Source organism: Thunnus maccoyii, chromosome 13 (genome assembly GCF_910596095.1).
Source record: "Thunnus maccoyii chromosome 13, fThuMac1.1, whole genome shotgun sequence".
Lineage (NCBI taxonomy): Eukaryota > Metazoa > Chordata > Actinopteri > Scombriformes > Scombridae > Thunnus > Thunnus maccoyii.
In genome coordinates, this window is record NC_056545.1 from 12,975,340 (window position 1) to 12,997,245 (window position 21,906).

At 38.4% G+C, this 21,906-nt stretch overlaps 1 protein-coding gene and 1 long non-coding RNA gene across 2 annotated transcripts in view; one reads left to right on the forward strand and one right to left on the reverse strand.

Annotated features, from left to right (window-relative positions):
• Positions 1-6,543, reverse strand: part of LOC121909868 — a 77,655-nt gene extending 71,112 nt beyond the window's left edge. The window contains exon 1 of the long non-coding RNA XR_006099540.1: positions 6,495-6,543. This is a non-coding gene — a long non-coding RNA (uncharacterized LOC121909868). The remainder of the gene's footprint in view (positions 1-6,494) is intronic.
• gabra1 (gamma-aminobutyric acid type A receptor subunit alpha1) overlaps positions 1-20,926 on the forward strand; it is a 28,404-nt gene extending 7,478 nt beyond the window's left edge. Inside the window, exons 5-11 of the mRNA XM_042430674.1 lie at positions 554-621; positions 2,448-2,668; positions 4,281-4,363; positions 5,580-5,723; positions 6,420-6,572; positions 19,710-19,912; positions 20,565-20,926. Of these exons, the coding sequence (XP_042286608.1) occupies positions 554-621; positions 2,448-2,668; positions 4,281-4,363; positions 5,580-5,723; positions 6,420-6,572; positions 19,710-19,912; positions 20,565-20,885 (1,193 nt within the window). The 3' untranslated portion in view covers positions 20,886-20,926. The remainder of the gene's footprint in view (positions 1-553; positions 622-2,447; positions 2,669-4,280; positions 4,364-5,579; positions 5,724-6,419; positions 6,573-19,709; positions 19,913-20,564) is intronic.
• The last annotated feature ends 980 nt before the right edge of the window (positions 20,927-21,906 follow it).

Below are 21,906 nucleotides of genomic sequence, written 5' to 3' on the forward strand. Positions count from 1 at the left end.
GATGCAGCAGGCATCAAACAGACAGGCGAATAAAACCGGGCCTGCTTCAAGTTCAGCAGCCAAGGGGAAGAAATTATGGATTATGATGGGTATCATTCATAAATCATGCTGTCATATTTCAGTTTCAGAATCAGAAAGAACGAACCCTCACACACACACATACACACACACACTAATCGTCTCAGCCACCCCTTCCAAATGAATCCCCAGTGGACCCATTTTTGCTATCAGTATTATGGGACCAGAGTGGCATATTTCCAGAAAAACAGCAATGTGTGAATTTATTAAGAGATTGAACCACTGTCCGGGTAATGGAGCTGACACTGAAACCAATACCAACAGAAATGGTTATCGACATCCGAAATGGGCATTTTTATGGTGCTGTTTTTTTACGTTGTGTATGTGTGTGTTGCTGTGTCTGAGTGTTAAAAATAATGTTGAATAGATTGAATGGATCAGAGGCTTTAGCCAGGTGGTCTTGTATTAACAGGTAGTTAGGGGATAATGAATGCCACTGATAGTCACTCTCTCTGGCAATTTCCTGCTTCAACAGAGCGTGTAACTGAAGTCAAGACTGACATTTTCGTGACTAGTATTGGGCCAGTTTCGGACCATGACATGGTAAGACTCTTTTTCCCTCTGTAAATGTCACTAGTTTCCCCCGTATGTCTACCCCTCTACCATCACCCCTGTCTTCTAACCTCTCTGGACACAATGCTGTCTAAGCTGTAAAATATCTATTAATTTGATGATTCATTCCATTAATTCCTGATGTGTTAATAAAACTGTCAACTGTGTGATATGTATTTGCTGGTGCAGGGTTTCTAATGCCACTCTACACAAATGCCACCCATGTAAATATGACTGCATGTGACGTTTATGTGCATGTTGATATATGTCATGAACTCTGACCCCAACCAGAAACTACGTTGATTTGTTTGGGAATATTAAAAGATAGCAAAGATAGATAGCAAAGACTGTTTAGCTTGTAAGAGTATCGATATTTGAGAACAATCTTGTTTCTGATTTGTCTTTACTGAAAAATATGGAGCCCGGAAACAACTTTGACTGATTTTATAAAAAATACAGCTTTCTAGAAGTTATTTTTACACCGGATTAAGGCGCTGATCTGTCTTTTACTCCTCAAATGTAATTACATATGAAAAAATATAGCTACACACATGTTATGAGTTGTGCTTGAGAAGGTCAAGCTGTTGTCAGATTCTGTTTAAACTCTTGATAAGCACTCCAGTCTGATAAGATGATAGAGAGCAAATGGCAATAAAAAAAATGGTTGCATCAAAGTAAAAATCTAAATATCTAATTCAAATGCAACATCAAAATATGAAACATAATTTGTATGATTTCTTTAGTCTACTTCAATATACTACATTAAAAAAATCTGTGGGCTGTTCAAACATGAGCATCTGATCTTTGCCCCGTGCACTGGAAGCCAATTAATCTCATCCAAATGTCTCACTGCCTCTCCTTTAGCACTTGAAAAAAATCACTCCTGTTATATGCACGTGAAGTGTGTGTACTCTATTTGACATAATCTCAGTTAATTGCACTGGCTGACATGCAGGCCAGGACTATTTTGCTGCTGTGTTAAGGCCAGAAGGAAAAGCTGAGGAACATTGTCTCCATCTTCAGCCTTTCCCTTTCCTCCTCTATTACCTTGAATCTCTGTTTCAACTCATGCTAATTATCTTACGCAGGCTGAGTGGAAAGAGGGATGGGGGAACAAAAAAACAGGCTGCACTGTAATTTTTACAGGCTCCCTTTACTCTGCAGGGTAGTCATGTGGAACCATTAAAATCTGCTCTCAGCTATAGTCATTAGCTGGCTTCAAAATGAAATGTCCTCCTAATTTTGTGTCCACTTCTTCCTTTTTGTGTCCAGTATAATTTAGATTACTGAGCAAAGACGCTTCCCCAAAGATAAATTCTAACAATTATCTTTTTTGGTGCTTTACCTAACAATGCAATACCAAATGTCCATATACCAAGTGATGCTCCATTTTTATTTAGTGCATTAAACTGACTACACCATAATTATATAAATAATAAAATGGAAGAAAAATGGAAAAACAACCACACATATTTCTGTGTTAAAGAGGGAACAATGACTATACTATAATGGAGTCATTCTTTTAGAAAAGATACCAGGCAGAAAACCATGCACCTCCGTCCACCATGTTTGCCAAAGCCTTTAACATGACGAGACAGTTACCAGCATGGAAACTAGGCCAATGCTGCCATATGAAAGTCAAAGTGACACGAGGAAGAGAAGGGGAAAAGTGAGAACACGTAAAAGGGTAAAGAGGCAAAAAAATGTCGGATTACTCAGCATCTTCCCCAAGCCAGTTAGAAGGAGGAAAGCAGCTATAGGGTGGGGGTCTGGCTTTATTTAACCATTTTTCTTTACTCTTCACCATCCACCTGTAGGAGTACACCATTGATGTCTTCTTCAGACAGAGCTGGAAGGATGAAAGATTAAAGTTCAAAGGCCCTATGGCCGTGCTGCGTCTCAACAACCTGATGGCCAGCAAGATCTGGACCCCCGATACATTCTTCCACAATGGCAAGAAGTCAGTGGCCCACAATATGACCATGCCTAACAAGCTTCTGCGAATTACAGAGGAAGGCACACTGCTATACACCATGAGGTAGGCTGACATGTTTTACTATACCAGATCAATAAAGTACTTTAGAGAGAGACTAAAAGGTATTTGAGCTTAGAAGAGAAGCGGGGACATTGTGTCATGTTGCTACTAGTGTACATTCATTTGCTGAAGAAGAAGAAGAGTTAAGGGCATATTAGATCTACACTATCTGTATTGAACAAGGGTGATTTAATGAATAAACTGTAAAGGAATACAAACATGGCTCATTACATTTTCAGTGATTTCAGCTAAAAGGTTAAAGCTAGCCTTATTCTATATATTTCTTGTTGAGTGTGCGTCTCTCAGTGCTTTCCAAGTTCCCAGTACTCTGTGACCCAACAACCATTTATTCCCATTGAAGACAATAATCTTTAAAGATGGGTCACAAATGTATAGTTTATTTTATTAAGTCTCAGTAAATTTCTAACACAGCTGGGCACTGTAGTTTTGAGCATTACTCAACATTACTCAAATGTAAGTAAATGTACAGCACCCATGTTCATGGTTCTGAAGGAACATGCCACCCACTGTAACGTGTGACTCACTGATGTGTTTTTAATCATTTCTGGACAACAACGGTGCTCTATGGTGCAGATGAATAAGCTATATAAGGCTTTAGCTACACAGACAATATGTAGAATGAATTCATTGTTGGTTTTGTGGTTATGTCATGGAATTTTTTGTCAATAAGAATGACATAGAAAATATGAATAACTTTGTTGAGGATCTTTGCATTTAACTGAATGTACACACTACTCCACTTCATCATGTTCCATATATGATTCGTATTATAAAAAAATGATATATCACAGTACTAAATTTCTGTTTTCATTTTATTGTTTTATATGTTCTTTAGAGATTATGGTCAGCCGTGTGTACCACATATATTTTCACTACAATTTGTCATTTTTCCATTGTAGTGTTCACCAGGAAAAATAAAATTCTTTTATCCTGTTGTGATTTATCACTTTGGGGATCCTACCTGACAGTTGCAAGCAGGAAGATAAGGTGTACGACTAGCTGAGCTGAGTTTAGGATCGCATGTAGCACCTTAGAACCCTTCAGCAGAAGGCAGGTAAATAAAACCCTTAAAGACAGTACAAACCGTGATGCACACCACAGAGCGGTGCTAATGTGAGATGTCTAAGGCAAGGATCATAAAACATTTGTTTTAGCATGTTTACTACAGTAGCAGGGGGAGGAGGTAGAGGCGGAGCCCATATTGCTGTCACAGATGAGCGAGATGAGGGATGGATGGGAGATTAGTGTGTCACGGGTGGCCTGACATGCTGTTTTTCACCAAGCTGTCAGAAAATAGAAACCCACAGCTCAGGGAACTGGAGTGTTTCTGTTGGTTTGGTAGAAAGTAGCTGCAGTTCGACAGTATTTGGCACTGAAAGACACTGGAAATAAATAGTACACCACATGTTCCTGTTGTCTCACTGTACTTAATTGTCATTGTTGTGCCTTAATTCTCCCTGTCTTCTTTCTGAATCCTCAACCAGCACTGTCACCATGCTTTCCTTCTTTCCGGTTGTGCCAAATGCTGTTTTCCTTATTTTCCTTGCTGTTGGTTTTTCTAATTCTCTGTCCATGTCTGTGGGAATCTCTCTAGGCTTACTGTAAGAGCAGAGTGCCCCATGCACCTCGAAGACTTCCCTATGGATGCCCATGCTTGTCCGCTGAAGTTTGGCAGCTGTAAGTGGCCTCTATATTCACACACAACATCACATACATGCACATAAATGTCCGTGGACACACCACTCAGACACACACACACACACACAGGCTTCTCTGACACACTGTCACTACCTAATCCAAATGGAAGCATGACCCCGGCACCAGTCACTGATAAGGGATGACAGTGTGGTAACAGCTGTTGTCCCAGAGGAACTGTCCGCCAAGGCCCCTCTGGTCTCCCCATTCAACCCTGCCAGGCCCTGCAAGACCCTGCAAGACCCTGGCAGGCATGCAACGTGAAGACCTGTGTTTATCCAAGGCAGCACTCTCTGTAATATTTCCAGAGCATAACACCAGCTGCTCACCGCTGACAGCTACCCCTACCCTGCATCATCCTTGGGAAGGCACAACAAGAGATAGAATGATGGAGGTTTGAGATAAGAATAGATAATGAGAGAAAAACTAGAGTGAAGAAAAAAAAATGAGGAAAGAGGAAGTGAGAAAACAAGAGCAAAAATACAGCAGAAGTGAAACAGATAGAATGGGGAACATCACACTGTCTCTGTGCCATTCTTCAGACAGCTGCACAGCGTGAGTGAGAGGACCGAGCCTCAACCCCCTTAAAATTGAACTCACTCCCTAAATATTTCAGTGATGAGCTCTCTTCCTTATACTGCAGTCTGCAGTCGAGCCATCTCTGCAGTGGTCGAGCCACACTGCAGTTTTGACAGGTTGGGTGGCCAGAGGGAAGAAACGACTGACTTAGCTGTTTTAAGGTCATGTTGTCCTGTTGGGATGTTGTTTGTTTGTTTCCTTATAAGTCGAGGAATGACATGACGTGACATAACATGATATGACATGGCATGGCATTACATCTCATGAAAAAATTAGAATAAAATATGAGACAGGATAAGCTTGGATAATAGACAGAAGATTTGATGAAACTGTGGAGATGAGGTTACCAGAGACTAACAAGGTGAAATTTAGAAAATGCTTGAATATCAAATGATGAGGGCAGACTAAACAAGATGTGAGAAGACAAGACGAGACAAAATTAGATGAGGTGAGACAAAACCAGAGGATTTTAGTGGGAGACCTCATTTCAGATTTGTCTTTTTTTTTTTCACCTGGCATTCCTAACAGCTCCAAAAATACAACCCGCAGGGCGACACTTGATGGCAGACAACCAGCAGCAAAATAACTTCTAAATTTTCACTCTGTTCGTCCCTGTCAGATGCCTACACTAGAGCAGAGGTGGTATATGTGTGGACCAGAGGGGCTGCCCAGTCTGTGGTGGTGGCAGAGGATGGGTCCAGGTTAAACCAGTACGATCTGATGGGGCAGAGTGTGGATTCTGGTGTGGTGCAGTCAAGCACAGGTGGGTTTCAGTTTGGTAACATTTTGCTCTTAATTATACTGTTTGTTGCAAAATAAAAAAAAAAATGAATAAATAAAATTGTAAAGGGAGGTTTTGTATTTTGAAATCATTAATGTGTCGCATTGTATTACCTAATTAAATCTGGTTACAATGATTTAAGTAAGACTTTCTTACTGCTCACTCACAAAAAAACCATCAGTCTCACTTATCTTGAAACAATTGACAGCTGCATCACTTCATCTGCATCTTTGGTGGCATCAGTTGTCGCTTTACAAATGACAGGCCATGTCCTAGATTCATAATTTCCCTACTGGCCATTACGTCTTTTTTCCACTTCCTCCTTTTGGTCCATTGATACTGGCAAAAATTAGTGACAGCATAAAATGGGTGACCTGTTTGCAGTCACGCTTGCTGCAGGCAGAAAGTAATTCTTAAGACAGCCGTAACCCCCAATCCATGCTTTGCTTTATTGGCAACACTCTCACATGTGACTGCACCTACCAGGCTTGTTTCAATAAGCTATGCTGACACATTAAAAATCCATTTCATTACTATTTTATTTGATCCACTTACTTATTTCTGTAGAACATTATAGGAGGAGTTACAACAGATGCCCCTAACATATACTTCTTAAGTAAATTTAAATAAAGCTTAATTCTCCCTGACTTCTTAATGTCCTCTGTCTACCAACCACAGGAGAGTATGTTGTGATGACAACCCACTTCCACCTGAAGAGGAAAATTGGTTACTTTGTGATCCAGACATATCTACCCTGCATCATGACAGTCATCCTCTCCCAGGTGTCTTTCTGGCTCAACAGAGAGTCCGTCCCTGCCAGAACTGTGTTTGGTGAGTCGTCTGCTCTCTTCTCCTCTAAACAAATAGAAATGAAATTGAAATGAATTAAATCTGTTCTTGGAAAATCATTGTGAAAGATATGATGATGAGACATTTGGCCCCTCAAAATTACAGTGCCTTTGGGCAAGGTACTAAACAAACTGGGCTGTTTAAAAAATGCTGAACTGATATAATAAAATGAAAAAAAAGTCCCTCAAAATGGAACAAATACATGGCAAGCCTCTTAATATCATAATTATGTCACAATTTAACATTTTGTAGTGATTTTACTGAGTGATGTCTGTTCCATTTGGCTTTGGACTCAATATAAGCAACTGTAAGACACACAGTTCAGCCACATACAGCTTCAGCAGCAGCAGTCAATGACCCTTGACTGCAGCTTTATTTCTTTCCACCAAGATTGAAAACATATCTCTGCTGTATTTGCTACTATGTGAACCATGCATTTTAATTTGCTATACAAGATATGATTTCTGTGTGAGGGAGGCTGCTTCCAAAAAAGGTTGGCGTCCCGTTGTTTTTATTCATGGTATTACAGTATTTTGATTGACTTTGATGACTTTCTGATTAACAATCAAAGTAAAGTGAAGAGTGTGATGTCTAGACTCTACGCTTTACATCACTGGAGACAGATTCTCTGATATGGACAAAAAAATAATCATTCATTTAAGGGAATAGTTCAACATTTTGGGGAATATTTCTTGCTGAAAGCTCAAAAATGGCCCCACAACATCTCTAAATCTCACTAATTAACACTTATCTAAATTATTTAATTTGTGCAAAAACAGAAATGGAAAAAGGACAAGTTGTAGTTCTACATGGTGTAACTATTTCTTGGCACACAGTGGCCGGGTACATTAACTTGCAAGAGTCTCTGCTGGTTGCCTGGCAACCTCATAGTGACGACAGAGTGATATCGATCTTCTCATCAAACTCTCTGCAAGAAAGCTATAAGCATATTTGCCAAAATGTCGAACCATTTCTTTGAAGGATATTAAATGTTAAAAGATTAATTGAACTATTACATATTCTATCCAAAATACATTGTACAATATTTCTATTCTATTCTATTCGGCCTCTGCACCAATGAGGTGAACAAGAACTTTAATCAGCTGTGGCTGGCTGCAGTAGAATTTGAAGCACAAGGCTCAGTGTGAATTTAGATTTACGTGCTCTGAATGTGTGTCTACAAGCGTGTGTGTGTGTGTTTGCGCCTGTCCGTGTTTGTGTGTGCACTCACACACATTGGCTGTGTGTGTTATGTGCATGTGTCTGGGCATGTGTATATGTGTGTTTGTATGTGTCTGTGTATGTGTGTGTATCTGGTGTGTATCTGTCTGTCTGTCACACTAAGGTCTTACATAATGCTGCCCAAAAGGAAAGCTCTTGCTAGTCTGCAGCATGCTCTGTATCAGCAAAGCACAGCAGCAGGCAGAATGTCCTTGAGTTACCTCACCCTACACTCTTTCTTCTTCTTTTTCTTCTTCTTCTTCTTCTCTCTCTCTCTCTCTCTCTCTCTCACATGCTCTAACTCTCGCTTCTGCTCTCTCCTCTCTCTCTCTCTCTTCTCATGGATGTCAGTGTCTCCTCTGGCCCACTACTTAAAGAGCTTTCCCAGAAACATTATACAGGCACCAGATTTTGCAGCTCTGCAGTCTCCAGCAGGTTTTTCTAACATTCCTGCAATGTTTTGGTATCTGTGTGTGTGTGTGTGTGTCTGTGCGCATGCCACAGCTAGCTACCTGCAGTGCTTGTCATGTGTCGAGGGGAAATGAGGATGGCCTAGATTAGATTCGAACAACTATCTAGGGCATGTGTGTCCCTCATGCTATCATTGCAGGTTCTGCTTCATGCGATTACATGCATGCTGCGTATGGATACATGCACACACACACAAACATACGCAGTTCAATAAACACATATACATGCTTTGAAGTCACAGACCAACACAGCACCACAGTATAGGTAGGTCATTCGTGTGATTAATATGCATCATCTGAGATAGCAGATGAATGAGCCTGTTCTTCAAAGAGGTTACAATGTCAATATCGCTGTAAATGAATCATTAAAAAGACATAGCAGACAATCATGATCTTTCATTGCCATCTTAATCCTTTCACTATCATCTAAGTCAAAGATTTATGTAGTATATCAAACCATTGTACACGTGTCTAGTGCTATTAGGATGAAAGAGTACATTCAGCTGTCTTGTCACAAAGGTTCTTATATTGCTTAAATACTTTATATCTTTATCTTAGTGAATCATATGCAACAACAAGCTACCTGGTGATAATCAATTTAAACTCTGTAATAATGCATAGGATGTTAATGTTACACAAGGTTAATGTCTGGTAAGGTCACAGTGCATGCAATGTTCACTGTGTACAGGGCGAAATGTGTCTCAACACTTCTGGTTCAATTTTTCTTGTTGTGACTTTATACTGTTGTATTTACTGATTATTTTGAAAGCTGCGCTTGTAAATTGTGCTTTGTACATTCAATGAGTATGATGTGTTTTGAGGCAGGCAGCTGAAGGCTTGACAGGAGCAGTTTCAGAATGCCGATAAACACTGGATGTACTGCAGGCCCCTTTTTGACGCGCTTGTAATTTTACATGTCTGTATCGTGGCTGAATAAGCGCCCGAGTCACTTTTACATAAAAGTCATGACAGCAATCTTACTAGGTCACGCTAGTAACATTTCTGTAACATTTGCAACACGGCACTGAATGCAGTCACATTAAAGTAAAGGCTACAACAGCACAAGGTTAAGTAAAAAAGAGAGATATTACTGTAAATGCATGTCTTGTTCTTTCTTATTAAGAGTACTGTGATACATGTATCAGTTAGTTTATCATCTCTTAGGTATCAAGAAAATAAAATTGGTTTAACAAACCACAAAATTGTGAATGAGCCAAAACTCAACCATACAACCAAAAGGATAATCAGACCAGCGCTGCCCCCTTATATTTTTGATTTTCATTTACCTCCAATTGCACATGTGAACGAATGAATATTCAGCAAAATGCTTTATATATAACATCTGGGAAAATAGGAATTATTGAGACTCCCAGCATCACGTCTTGCCATTCCTTGTGCACTGCAAAAAATCATAAAGTAGGCTGCAGAATTCTCTAATAAATGATTGATTTGATTTAAATAAAAAATTATTCAGGGTGCAAATCAGGGACAAGCATCACTCATGCCCATGGTGGTCACTGATTATGATATTAAAGACAAAATATTTAAATCCATCCATCACTGATGCGGTATGTGAGCGAACAGAAAAAAACTCTCCCCACTCATATCATGACTTTAAAATTAATTGCTGTTTGTACCACCACTCCCTCTCACTCACCAGGTGCCAAATATCACGCAAGCTTTGTCTCTTTCTGTTAATGTCCTGTCATGTCTGAATAAAGCTGTAAGGAACATTTACATAAAGATTACAAAAAAGCCATTACCTAAACAGATACACGGATGAAGCCAGTAATGTTACATATCCCTTGTCTGAAAAGGGATCTAGGAATACAAAACCCCCAAATCATTAAAATAAAATACAATGTTTATATTCAATTATTTACTAATTATTCATATTTACTGTGGGAGGAATGACTATACTGCATGAATACAGTCATTCCTCCCGATACACAACTTGGTTTCCCTTTATTTTCATTTTAGAGCAGAATCACAATGTATCAAACAGTGCACCAATGCTAAGCATAAATAAACTATCGTAATACTATATTTGCTCTCTTATTACTACAGACATGATCAGGTTTATGTTTCCAACACAGATGTCCAAAGCTGACACATAAACCCCATTAACTTGAGCAAAGGCAGCATTGAAAACATTGTTTAAATTACATTATGTGACTATGAAGCACAGCCTCTGCACTAAATCTTTTTTCCTAAAGCCTGCCCTGTAGATGAATAGGCAATTTAAAAACACAGCAGTGGGTAGAGTTATCTTATTTATCACTGTGCCGATTAAGAGGCTGATTAGTTTATAGCCAGTTTGGTGTAGTGGAAAACTGTTGGCGATTTATTTGCAGTTCAGATGAAAACCAAAAGGAAACAGGCACTGATAGTGCTGATATGGTGCTCTCTCTTACCCACCCCACCCCCTCCTCTCTCTCTCTCTAAGCTGTCAGGGACAGCAGCGCTCAGAAGATTAGCTCACTTTCTTCTCTCCTCTTTAAGAACGATTGGCTGGATATTTATTGGTTCTCCCAAGACGCTGTTTAATGTATCTGCTCATTAAGCAATAACACCTAGTGTGTATGTGGGTGTGTGTATTGTAGTTTGGTTGTGTATGTACACAAGTGTGAGCGTGTGTCAATGTATGTGTTTCTTCGCTATATGTGCACATGTTGGTTGTGTGCCAGTGGGTGCTCATAAATTCATGAATACTAGCTGACAACATTGTATGTGTGAGTGTGTGTGTGTGTGTGTGTCACAATTCTCACAGCTGTGGTGATGGCACAGTCATTTAACTCACCTGCCAGTCAATATGTCAATTTATCTTTTCATTTATGTAAATCAGAGGTGACGTAATGATGCTAGAGGTAATGTGTTTCTGAGTCAGACCCCCCCTAAGGCTTCAGTTATTGATAAGGCATGAATAAATGAGTAGCCGCTGCACAGTGGAGATGATGATAGACATCCAACAAAGACAGGTTCGCTCCTGGGACTGGTTTAGGGAATATGAAGAGTTGTTTGACAAGCCGCGACACAACAATCATGCTCACTCATCAACAGTATTTACAACTTACACAAGACTGATACTCATTAATTTATTAGTATGAGATCCAACTGATGATCTATAGGTTCCTATACAGTAAGTGAGCAAATAAACTACAACTAAAATGATCTGTGATATACATGAGAGCTACTACATCTTCTAAAAATTACATTTATTACATTTTATTTGCATTATTTCTATTATGGCAATATGATTTTTTTTGTATCAAAAATGACATCCAAATGCTATTTATTATCAGCATAATGAGGAAACATGTATATTGAACATATCTTCAAACTGTTCAGTGCCAATGCAAAATGTTCATCTGCAAAACATTCACTGTCAGTGTATTTCATTTGTTTCCCCTACAATATTAATTACAGGCAAAAACATCTTATAGTTATGTTTAGTGCAGCATAAGTATGTCAGACTGTCTTGATTGAAAAAAATGTTGCCAGTGAAGGGAGTCCGGAAACATCTTTGTATCTTTGCTGCTAATGTGTGACAATTATTGTCTCTACTTTGCTCAGGTGTAGTTGTGTATTCTGATGGAGAGTTTGTAGCACATTAACAACAAAAATTGCAAAGCCCTCTTTTGACTAGGTATACGATTTGAATCATATTTAAAGGATTGTGTATTCTTTGAGTGAGCAGGCGTCCCACTTCACTATGTCCTTTTGACCTCATCCCACATTTTGGTTGTCATGTTAGATTGGTTGCATACTCAGTCAAAACATTGTCAGAAGCTAATCTCTGCCTGCAACCAGTGAGCATGAGAGTAGAGAGAGGGAGAGAGAGAGAGAGAGAGCACAGCCATTGTTTCTGAAGGCTCACTCTCCTCCACAGAGATTTGTCTGGGGCTTGGCTGTGATCCAATGGCTGAGCAGTACGTTTTACTCACCGGTTTGAGAATGGTCAGATTAGCTGAAGCCCGTCATTCAAGGGTTGTCAATCAAGTGTTGAAGTTAGTACTACCAGTCAGCAACAGAGCAAATAAAATGTCAGAAAGATAAAAATAAAACTGTGAAAGATCACTTCTAATCTGACACCTCCCTAGAAAAATGAGGAAATCAAACAATTAAAGAGAAACTGTCGGACAGCAGAAAGAAGACAGAGAAAGAATAAATGAATGGTCAATTATCAAATTTTCCGTGAACAGCTGAAATTTACAATAAGGCTATAAAACATGCAAGACAAGCACAGTTCTCACAATTGATAACCGACATCCTGAATAACCCCAAAATCTTCTTTTCAACCATTGACCATTTAATTAATCCTGTTTTCATGGAGTCTAGCAGTATGTCTACCAACTCGAAATGTGAAGAATTTGCAGTCCACTTCATAGATAAAATAGACACCATTTGATCAAATTTATGTTAATGTCAGCCTATGAATCTTAATACCCCAGAACCTTTGTTTTTATGTGAGGAGGTTCAATTTTAGGTCCTACACTTTTTAGCCTCTACATGCTGCCACTTGGAAACGTCATCAGGAGGCATGGCATAAATTTCCATAGCTATACTGATGACACACGGTTTTACATTGCGGTGTCTCCTGATGACTCAGGGCCAATAGATGCCCTTCTTAACTGTATTTTAGATATCAAGTTATGGATGGCTAAGAAATGTCTACAGCTCAACCAGGACAAAACTAAAGTCTTGGTTATTGGTACTGAAGCTTAGAGAGACAAACTACATGCAAAACTGCAAGTACTGGCATTAAAAGTAGAGTCAGTCATTCTGGAGAAAGATTGTTGATATTTGTACTAAACACCCAAACACATACACACCTCCTTTCATGCTCCTTCAGAAGCTACGCACCCCAAATTCATGGACACGCATTGCCAAGGCACTGACCAAAAGAGAAATATGGTGGAATCCAGAGTGTCAGCTGTAGCATCACTTCTGTTCCTCTCACACTTTATCACAAGCGGACAAAAAAAAGAAATCGCCTCATGTGAGCACAACAGTCCATCCCTACTCTTTGCCTCTCTGCGACCTCATCACTTCTCACTCGACCTGTGTTCTGCGTGTCTGTCCATAGAAGCAGCCATCTGTCAGCTGCAGCTCCTGGAAAGCTGAGAGGACAGTGGCCGGACAAACCTGGCCTTCACCAGGGTGACTGACAGCAGAAATTTACTGAACCAAAATAATTTGCATGTCAGCTCCATGAGAACAAATCGCCAGTGTTTGTATTTATTGATTAATTGATTAAATTAATAAGTTCAAAACACATATACAGCGCAATATTTGTGTGATTTAAACAGTTGCCTACTCAGATTACTCTTCACTAAACATGACTCTGTCTCTGATCATTGTGTATTGATACATTTAATAAAATAGAAGCATTTCTGTTGCGTGAGAAAACACTTTACATGTGAATTGGTCACTGCCTCTCTCAATCCAGTTTGCCAGCTCTCCGCCAACATTCATCCCATGCTGGGACGGGAGAATGTCATGTCCGCACACAGACAGCTGCTCTTAGGACTTCCCCCTGTCCTGTGCACGAGCATGAATGTCCCCTGCTGATTGGCTGGAATAGTGTTGTGTGGCTCACTCTGAGCCACTATGTTTACATGCCCATTTACTGGACACCGGGTTTTTTTTTCAGCGCACACAGAGAAGAGACAGCTAGTGGACCGTGATGAGATATTCACTGAATTTGACAAAAAGTGTATGGATTAGAATCACTGACCCCACCTTTAAACCCCTGTCAACAAGTAAAAAATGCTAGGAGTTATCTTTGATTCAGATCTTAGTTTTGAACCTCACATTAGAAACATAACTAAGAATGAATTTTATCATTTGAAGAACCGTTTCTCTCTCAAGCCAACACAGAGACACTAATGCACACTTTTGCGTTGTGGTCTCCCTAAAAAGAATATAGCTCAATTACTTAAAAACTCAGCTGTACATGTGTTGACTAGGACCAGAAAGAGTGCACACATTACACCAATTTTAAAGTCTCTGCAGTGACTACCTGTCTGCTTCAGAATTGATTTTAAGATCATTTTATTGGTTTATAAAGCTCTTAATGGTCTTGGTCCTACCTATTTATCAGATTTGCTTTTAGCCTATGAACCCTCAGGTCTTCTGTTTGTGGCCTTTTAATTACCTTATGTCAGAACAAAAACCCACAGTGAGGCATCCTTTTATTACTATGATCCATGTCTCTGGAACAGCCTTCCTGAAGACCTGAGGGCAGCAGAGAATGTTGATATTTTTTGAAGCAAATTCAAGAGCAACTTTTCAGTCTGGCTTTGAATTGAATTTTATTTATTTGTCTATTTGTTTAAGTATTTTAGTCTGTTTTACTTCTCGGGAAATCCTTTTATTTTATTCTTTATTTTCTGGATTGTTTTCCTTTTAATACCCTGCCTTTTATTTCTGGTTTTACTTACATCAATACTTATCCTCTCTTTGTTTGGAGTTTTTATTCATTTATTTATTTATTTATTTCATACCTCACTTTTCCATTATTACCTTATTTTGCTATTTTGAGTTTTTATTTATTTTTGATCCTGCCTGTGGTGTTCCCTCATTGCAAATTGATGAGATTTATGATAGCGTTTCCTCAGTTCCTGTTTTTATTGAGTGCTGGTAGCTAGTGAGTGATTGATTACAAAGTCATTTATCGCTTTGTGTGTAGTTATTGTTTTATTGTGTGAAGCACTTTGTGTTACATTTTGTTTGCATGAAAAGTGCTATATAAATAAAGTCTGACTAATTGATTGATAAATATTAATAAAAAATAATACACAATTACTTTGCACTTTATGCTGAAAAATTATTTGACCTTAAGGGACAAAGTTGAGTTTAAAAAGCCAATTTATATTTTGTCATGCCAGGAGCAATTTATTTTCTAATCTCCAGCTTCTTACAGGCAGTCAAGCACTAAAAGTCTATCAGACAGATTAGACTGAGAGACCTTAACTCTGAATTCTATAAGTTTACCTTGTTGTATCAGAAACTGATCAAATAAGTGGACATTATCTGCTCCGCATTTTCCAAAAATGCCCATTTGGACTGTTTGCCTTTGTGCAGTCAAACCTTTTCTTGCCTGAGGCAGCAGTGATAGCTCTTCCACCTTGAAATAGTCCGTCTTGCCTTGTCATTCATCACCTTAAATCTCTAACTTAGTTTCCTCCAATTTGCTTTCTTGCACCATCTTTCTTTATATCTTGACATTTTTTTTTCTACATTTCGATATTGCCCTGTTCCCTGTGTGTGTGTGTGTGTGTGTCTGTCTGTCTGCAAACAGAAGCAAAAACCTTATTAGAAGATCATATAAATCAAGTGTCAGTGCTTGTGCACACTGAGCTAAATTGAGTGGAAGGGACTCTCAAGAATTGAGTTACACCACTATTAATCCAGTTAGAACTTTCCAGATCAGTGACTTTGTTCATTAACAGCCTTCAAAGCCTCAAGTCTATTAGTTACAACATGTCAAATGGAGTCATTTAAAACCAGCTCTGGAGTCATGTTCTAATGAATCAACTTGCTAGTGTTCTAAATGATTCCTAAATAGGGCTATAACTAAACAGAAACACTTCCTGGACATTGAAAATGCATACCTGCCCACCTTGTTAGCACAGTTACACACAAACACCTTTACACATGCAGATGATTGTAAACAAAGACATACATGCAACCCTCAAACACATTAGTGCATGCAAGCAACAATGCAATGCTTTATGACGGTAAAAGTCATGCATTGTTCCAATTTTTTACACCAAATGTTCTTATTTTTTTCTTTTCATTTTCTCTTGTGGTAGTAAGACATTGGAGGAGTTGGAAGACTTGTTTCCATGACAACAGAGCTTGTCAAACACAGTAAAGTATATATGATTCCAAGCATCGGGGCGTTTTTGTGAGGACTTGTGTAATACCCAGTGGTGCTGCCTTTATCCTCCCCCACAAAAGTAACTGATTTACTGGCAAACAAACTACCTGACAGATTGACAAGACTCTGTTGCCACCCACCGTTCCATCCACCATCCCTTACCTGCCTTCATCCCTTCTAACCATTGTACCCCGTGTATCTCCAGATATGCATATAGGCCTTCATCCTCCTCCAATGAATGTATTATGATTATGCAGTTGTTACCCGTAGCCACAACTGTCCCTTTGAACACTTATTCATCTCCCTTCCCTCCATCTTGAGGAAAGGATGTGAGGTGCCACTCTTTTGTGCTCCAGCTCCAGCTGAGGGGCTGTACATGATTGCTGGCTAAATCACTTTGCACTGGCTGTTCTCCAGTGGAGAATGTTCTGGCACCCACCTCATAAGCATAAGTGACACCTTAGTGCTAGAGTCATACACCGCTGGGAACCTCAAGACACTGTTCTTAACTTGTTATAGTTTTTAACTGTGACACCAAGCTGGTGTTTCCAGTCAAATTACACCTGAATGTGACGCACTGTATGTGTTCATTCTACACCTTATTTTTGCATGCAACAGTGAGATGTTGCATGGAGGATAACTTAAGTCTTTTGACTTTTGATTGGAGCCTCATCTCATTCTTTTAGCATTCATTTTTTTATTTATCATGACAGTGTTTCCCTAATCTTAACCAAGTGCTTATACTGTAATTGCCTAAACATCAGCACCTTAATTATGCTGAACTTGCCTTCAGCAGATATTTCAAGGAAAACAAAGGATCACAACAATAACAAAATGTGAACCTTTTTTTTCCTGCATTGATTTTTGCTCATGTGCAGTCCAGCACCATGTACATATTTTATATTCCTTTAGGGAAAACAAATGACAAATGTGGCAGGTGAACATTTGCACCAACATTTAAAATGAATGTTTTGTGGACTTGTCCTTAAAAGTGCAGCACAGGCTCCACAAAAACATTTTTAGCATATACAAATTAGCTGTATATGAACATAATTGAGTTGGAAGGTTGTGAAAACCTGGTAAAAAAAATTGTGACTAAGCATCACTTAAGATTTTCATATCTCCTACTGCCATGCATTCCCACAAAGCATTCAATTTCCCTTCTTAGCAGTGGGTACAGTGCATAACGTGGTCATGTGTGGATTTATGACATCACACAACTGTATTAATACACTTAGTATAAAGATGGCTTTCATATTGTACATCTCAGTGTCTGTGTTTAACTGTAGGTAGTTTTTTTTTTTTTTTTCCTTCAAATTGTCAAGTGCAATCACACCATGTGTGACAATTAGGCAGGAGTTACTGTTACTGATTATTCATGTATGTCCAATTCAACAAATTACTTATCTGGGACATTTGATGAAAGAACATGCAATATATTCCTCAGAAATAACAATAATTTACAGCAAAATAAATAACGTTGACCCACTTATTTGTTATTCCCTTTCAAGTCATAATTAAGATGAGAAATGTATGACCACGCACCCTGTGTACCTACGATGCAGATCCAGTAAATCCATCAGAGGTGTCTTGTTCAGTTATGGCTAATGACCAATCATTTATTTGGCTCTGACTAATGAGAACATAATAATCATCCTTTATGCTTCATGTCACAGCACCAAGTCAGCAATGCCAAAAGCAAGAGAAAGGCGAGTGGGAGAATGAGGAGTTTGTGATTCATCACTTAGCACTTCATCAGAATTGAGGAGGAAGAAGAAGAAGAATTCATAATTCTGAGGGGAAAGAGTAACATTGCAGGACACATGTAATAACTCAGTACCAGCTGCTTTTGCATCTCAGAGGGCATGGACAAAATACCAGGAACACTGTACAATATGATGCAATCCAATCCAAATACTAAATGTATGAAGGTTACTGTATATAAATTGTTGCCATTGTTGCTATATAATGTGTCAGAAAGGTGTTGAGTAAACAAAATAGCTATTTTTGAAGCTTTGGTTTGATGATTTTACTGAGAAAATATTCTATCATTATTCTTTAGTCACCTTGTGGCCACCATTCCCTCTTACTAATGCAGGTCTCCTTTCTTTATAACTAAATATTCAATATTAAATATCATTATATATATATATTATTAAATATTTTTGTAACTGCAATAGCCTTTAAAAATTGTGAGTCATATAAAGTTAAACACCAGTTAACAGCATTTAGCAGCTTTATCAGAGGTACTTTATTTTCATTTGTGTGTTTTGAAGTCAACATAAAGCAACTGCCGGGGTACAAAGAGGCTGGAGAGTCGCTGCACGGATTTGATAATACATTAGTTTCAAACACACTGAAGTGACTATGAAGTGAAAAAAAAGTCTTAAACATCATAACAATATATACCAAACAAAATAAAATTACATTGGCAAAGAGGAACAGATGCTTAACTTGCCGGAAGACAAATTGCAACCCTATAACCCACCGTTGCTGTTCCTGTTATTTGCTCTACCCCACATGGCCTTATTTTCTCATATTTTAATCAAAAGATTTTCTTTGACTTTCCTAAGGATTAGTCTGAGAGTTAGTCAGTCAACGATGGTTTTACATTTTCTTTTAAACATGTGTGTCTTTGTGTGTGCACATGTGTGTTTGTACAAAAACATGTCTCTCTACATACAGCATGTGTGTGGGAGGGTCCTCTCTGCATCTTTTATAATTCCTGTACAAGCCAGCTGTTCTACAGCTCCCCTCATGATAGCCCAGGCTGAATCAGTGGATTGTTTGCTGCTTGGGCTGATGTTATTTGGTGTGTAAACATCTGCAGTAGCCTGTTCTGTGATGAGCACTGCATCATTAGATATACCCTGACCCAGTTCCTCTCGTTCTCTGTACAGATTCTCATCTGAGCTTTCAGTGATTTTCGAGGGCTGACATGCATGTTACATTTTTTTTCATTGTTAATTTTATTGTAACTGCTTTTGCGTTGGTGTGCACGTCAAATTTAGGGAGAAAACCTATTTTTCTTGCATACTGTTAGTCAGCAGCAGTATCCCTGAGGTCAACTGCATCTTCTTGCTGCATCTGTGTAAATCTCTACCTTTTTGAGTCTATTAAAAGAACAAGCTGCAAGACTGTATCAGCTGCTCAGATAGATCAATGTGAATGAACTGATCGCTCATTTAATATATGTATATATAAAAAAAAATAACTTTCCATGTCGTGTCCCTATATGATGACATCTTTAAATTGCTCCATATTAGCAAATATAGTCCATATATAGAATGCATTGGTTAGATTATATCAGTAAAAGTCATGACTCACAATTTTCTGATATATGAAATTCATGAAGGAGGTATTTTATTTTTTATTTTATAGAGTGTTTCACTCTTCTTTTTTGATATAATTAATAATATTAATATACTTCAAATATTTTCTTTTCATATATTTATGTTACACAAATGAGTAATGGTAGCAACTGAATGATCTGAGATTTGATTAGATTTCACATCTCGATCTTGTCTGTGTGTCTCCCTACAGGAGTGACTACTGTCCTGACCATGACCACACTCAGTATCAGCGCCAGGAACTCTCTCCCTAAAGTGGCCTACGCCACCGCTATGGACTGGTTCATTGCTGTCTGCTATGCCTTTGTCTTCTCTGCCCTCATTGAGTTTGCCACAGTCAACTACTTCACCAAGAGGGGATATGCCTGGGATGGAAAAAGTGTGGTGCCAGAGAAGGTATTTGAAGCCCGTCTTAAATTAGTTATGCTCCTAAGGAGTCCCTGCATTAATAGAACAATAGAGAAAATAGACAAAAGCTTTGACCTAATACAGTTTGTGAGGTGACAATATGGCACCCGAAACATAAATGATCCCCATTTCATCAATCTCTTGTTTTAAAGAATCATTCATTTTTGCACAAGGGCAGTTAGAACATAACTGTTGAGAGAGCAGAACCAGGCAGGGAACATTTAGTTGTTGTTGCCAGCTCATCTCATAGAAAATTCAATTTGTGTAACATGACATGAACATTAATAGTTTAGTGTTCATCTTGTGCTTTCTGCTCCACTTGTCTCTATGTTGCAGTTAGCAGCATGGTATTCTGCAATCTCCAGCTGTTTTTGAAAAAAAAATAGAGACTAATATTACTTCATGGATAGCTGAATTTAACAGGAATAACTGTCAGGAATTCATATTTTTCAACTCAATATTCTTAATTTTACTGAATATTCACAAGGCAGTCACATTCACATCAGTGACTGTGTAAAAGATATAAAATCTTTAAACAAGCATTGTTCACAGTAATGAATGTCACAGTCCAAGCGCCTGATGATGTCCGTAACCTGAACTCTGTATCCTTTTTTTTACTTTCCCCAACAAACAAAAACAGCAAAAGAAGAAGAAGGAGTCACTCCTGAAGAAGAACAACACTACAGCTTACCCAGCCGCCACTGCTACAGCCTTTGCCCCCAATATTGCCAGGGACCCTGGATTGGCCACTATTGCCAAAAGCGCCCCACCACCCCCAACTGAGCCCAAGGAGGAGCCAAAGCCCAAGCCTCCAGAGGCCAAGAAGACCTTTAACAGCGTGAGCAAGATAGACAGGATTGCCAGAATAGCCTTCCCTCTGCTCTTTGGAACCTTTAACTTGGTCTACTGGGCAACCTACTTGAATAAGAAGCCCAAATTGCAGGGGATCAATCCACACTAATCCATGTTTCATTCCTTTTAAATTATATCTGTAATTATTTCTTTTTCTTTCTTATTCCTCCAAAAAAAAAAAAAAAGGTGTTTATTTTCAGACAAACATGGTGTCCATGCTGGTTTGAATTCCCTGTTGTTGCATTGCTTCTATGTTTACCTAAATTTTGAAGATTTTGAAAAAACAAAATAGAGAAAAAAAGAATGATAACGATACAGACTTTTGAAAGGGTGTTCAGGTCTGGGAGGATGCTACTAAGAAAATGCTACTATAAATACAGTATATAGCCAAGAGAATGCTATTCTACAACTGCACATAGCCCAAACTTGTTAGGGGCTTTTGTTTCTATGTTTGTTTTCTTATTTTATTTATTTATTTTTTTTCTATTTTATTTAAACATGAAATCACAGACATGGTAAAAAAGGCACTTGTGTATATGCATGGGCAGGGCATCTTATTATTTATGTTTGTTTATTCAAAATACGGATCAACATTGACTGATGGCTTAGTTTATTTGTTATCAGCGGTGAAATGCTACGCTCAGTCTCTGTCAAAATATCTTCCATTCTCTGTAGATGTTTTATCAGATTAATTATGTCATTCTTCAAAATATGTTAGGGTTTCTGCAATAGCAATAAAACACGTCTCAGTGGACACACCATTTATTTAGGGATCAAGAAAAAAAAATACAAAAAATTTCAGTCATCTCTGTGCTCAACATTGAAAATAATGTTAATTTCCTTTCACAGCATTGTAAATATTATCAAGTGTTAGAGATGTCAATATTATGTTTAAGCTTTGCAAAGTGTAACTAAAGGGTATGTTTATTGAATACATGGAAAAGTATTTTTTTTTATTTAATTTATTTTTGTTTCTGTTTCTGATACTTTCTACAAAAAAAAAAGAGTATATACTGGTCTAATTCACGCTTAAGTGACTGTTTCCTGCCAAGTTAGCGTTCCATTCAAAGCTGCTTTCACACTGAAGTAAAATATTATTCAACTGTGTGTTTGTGTACACACTGACGACA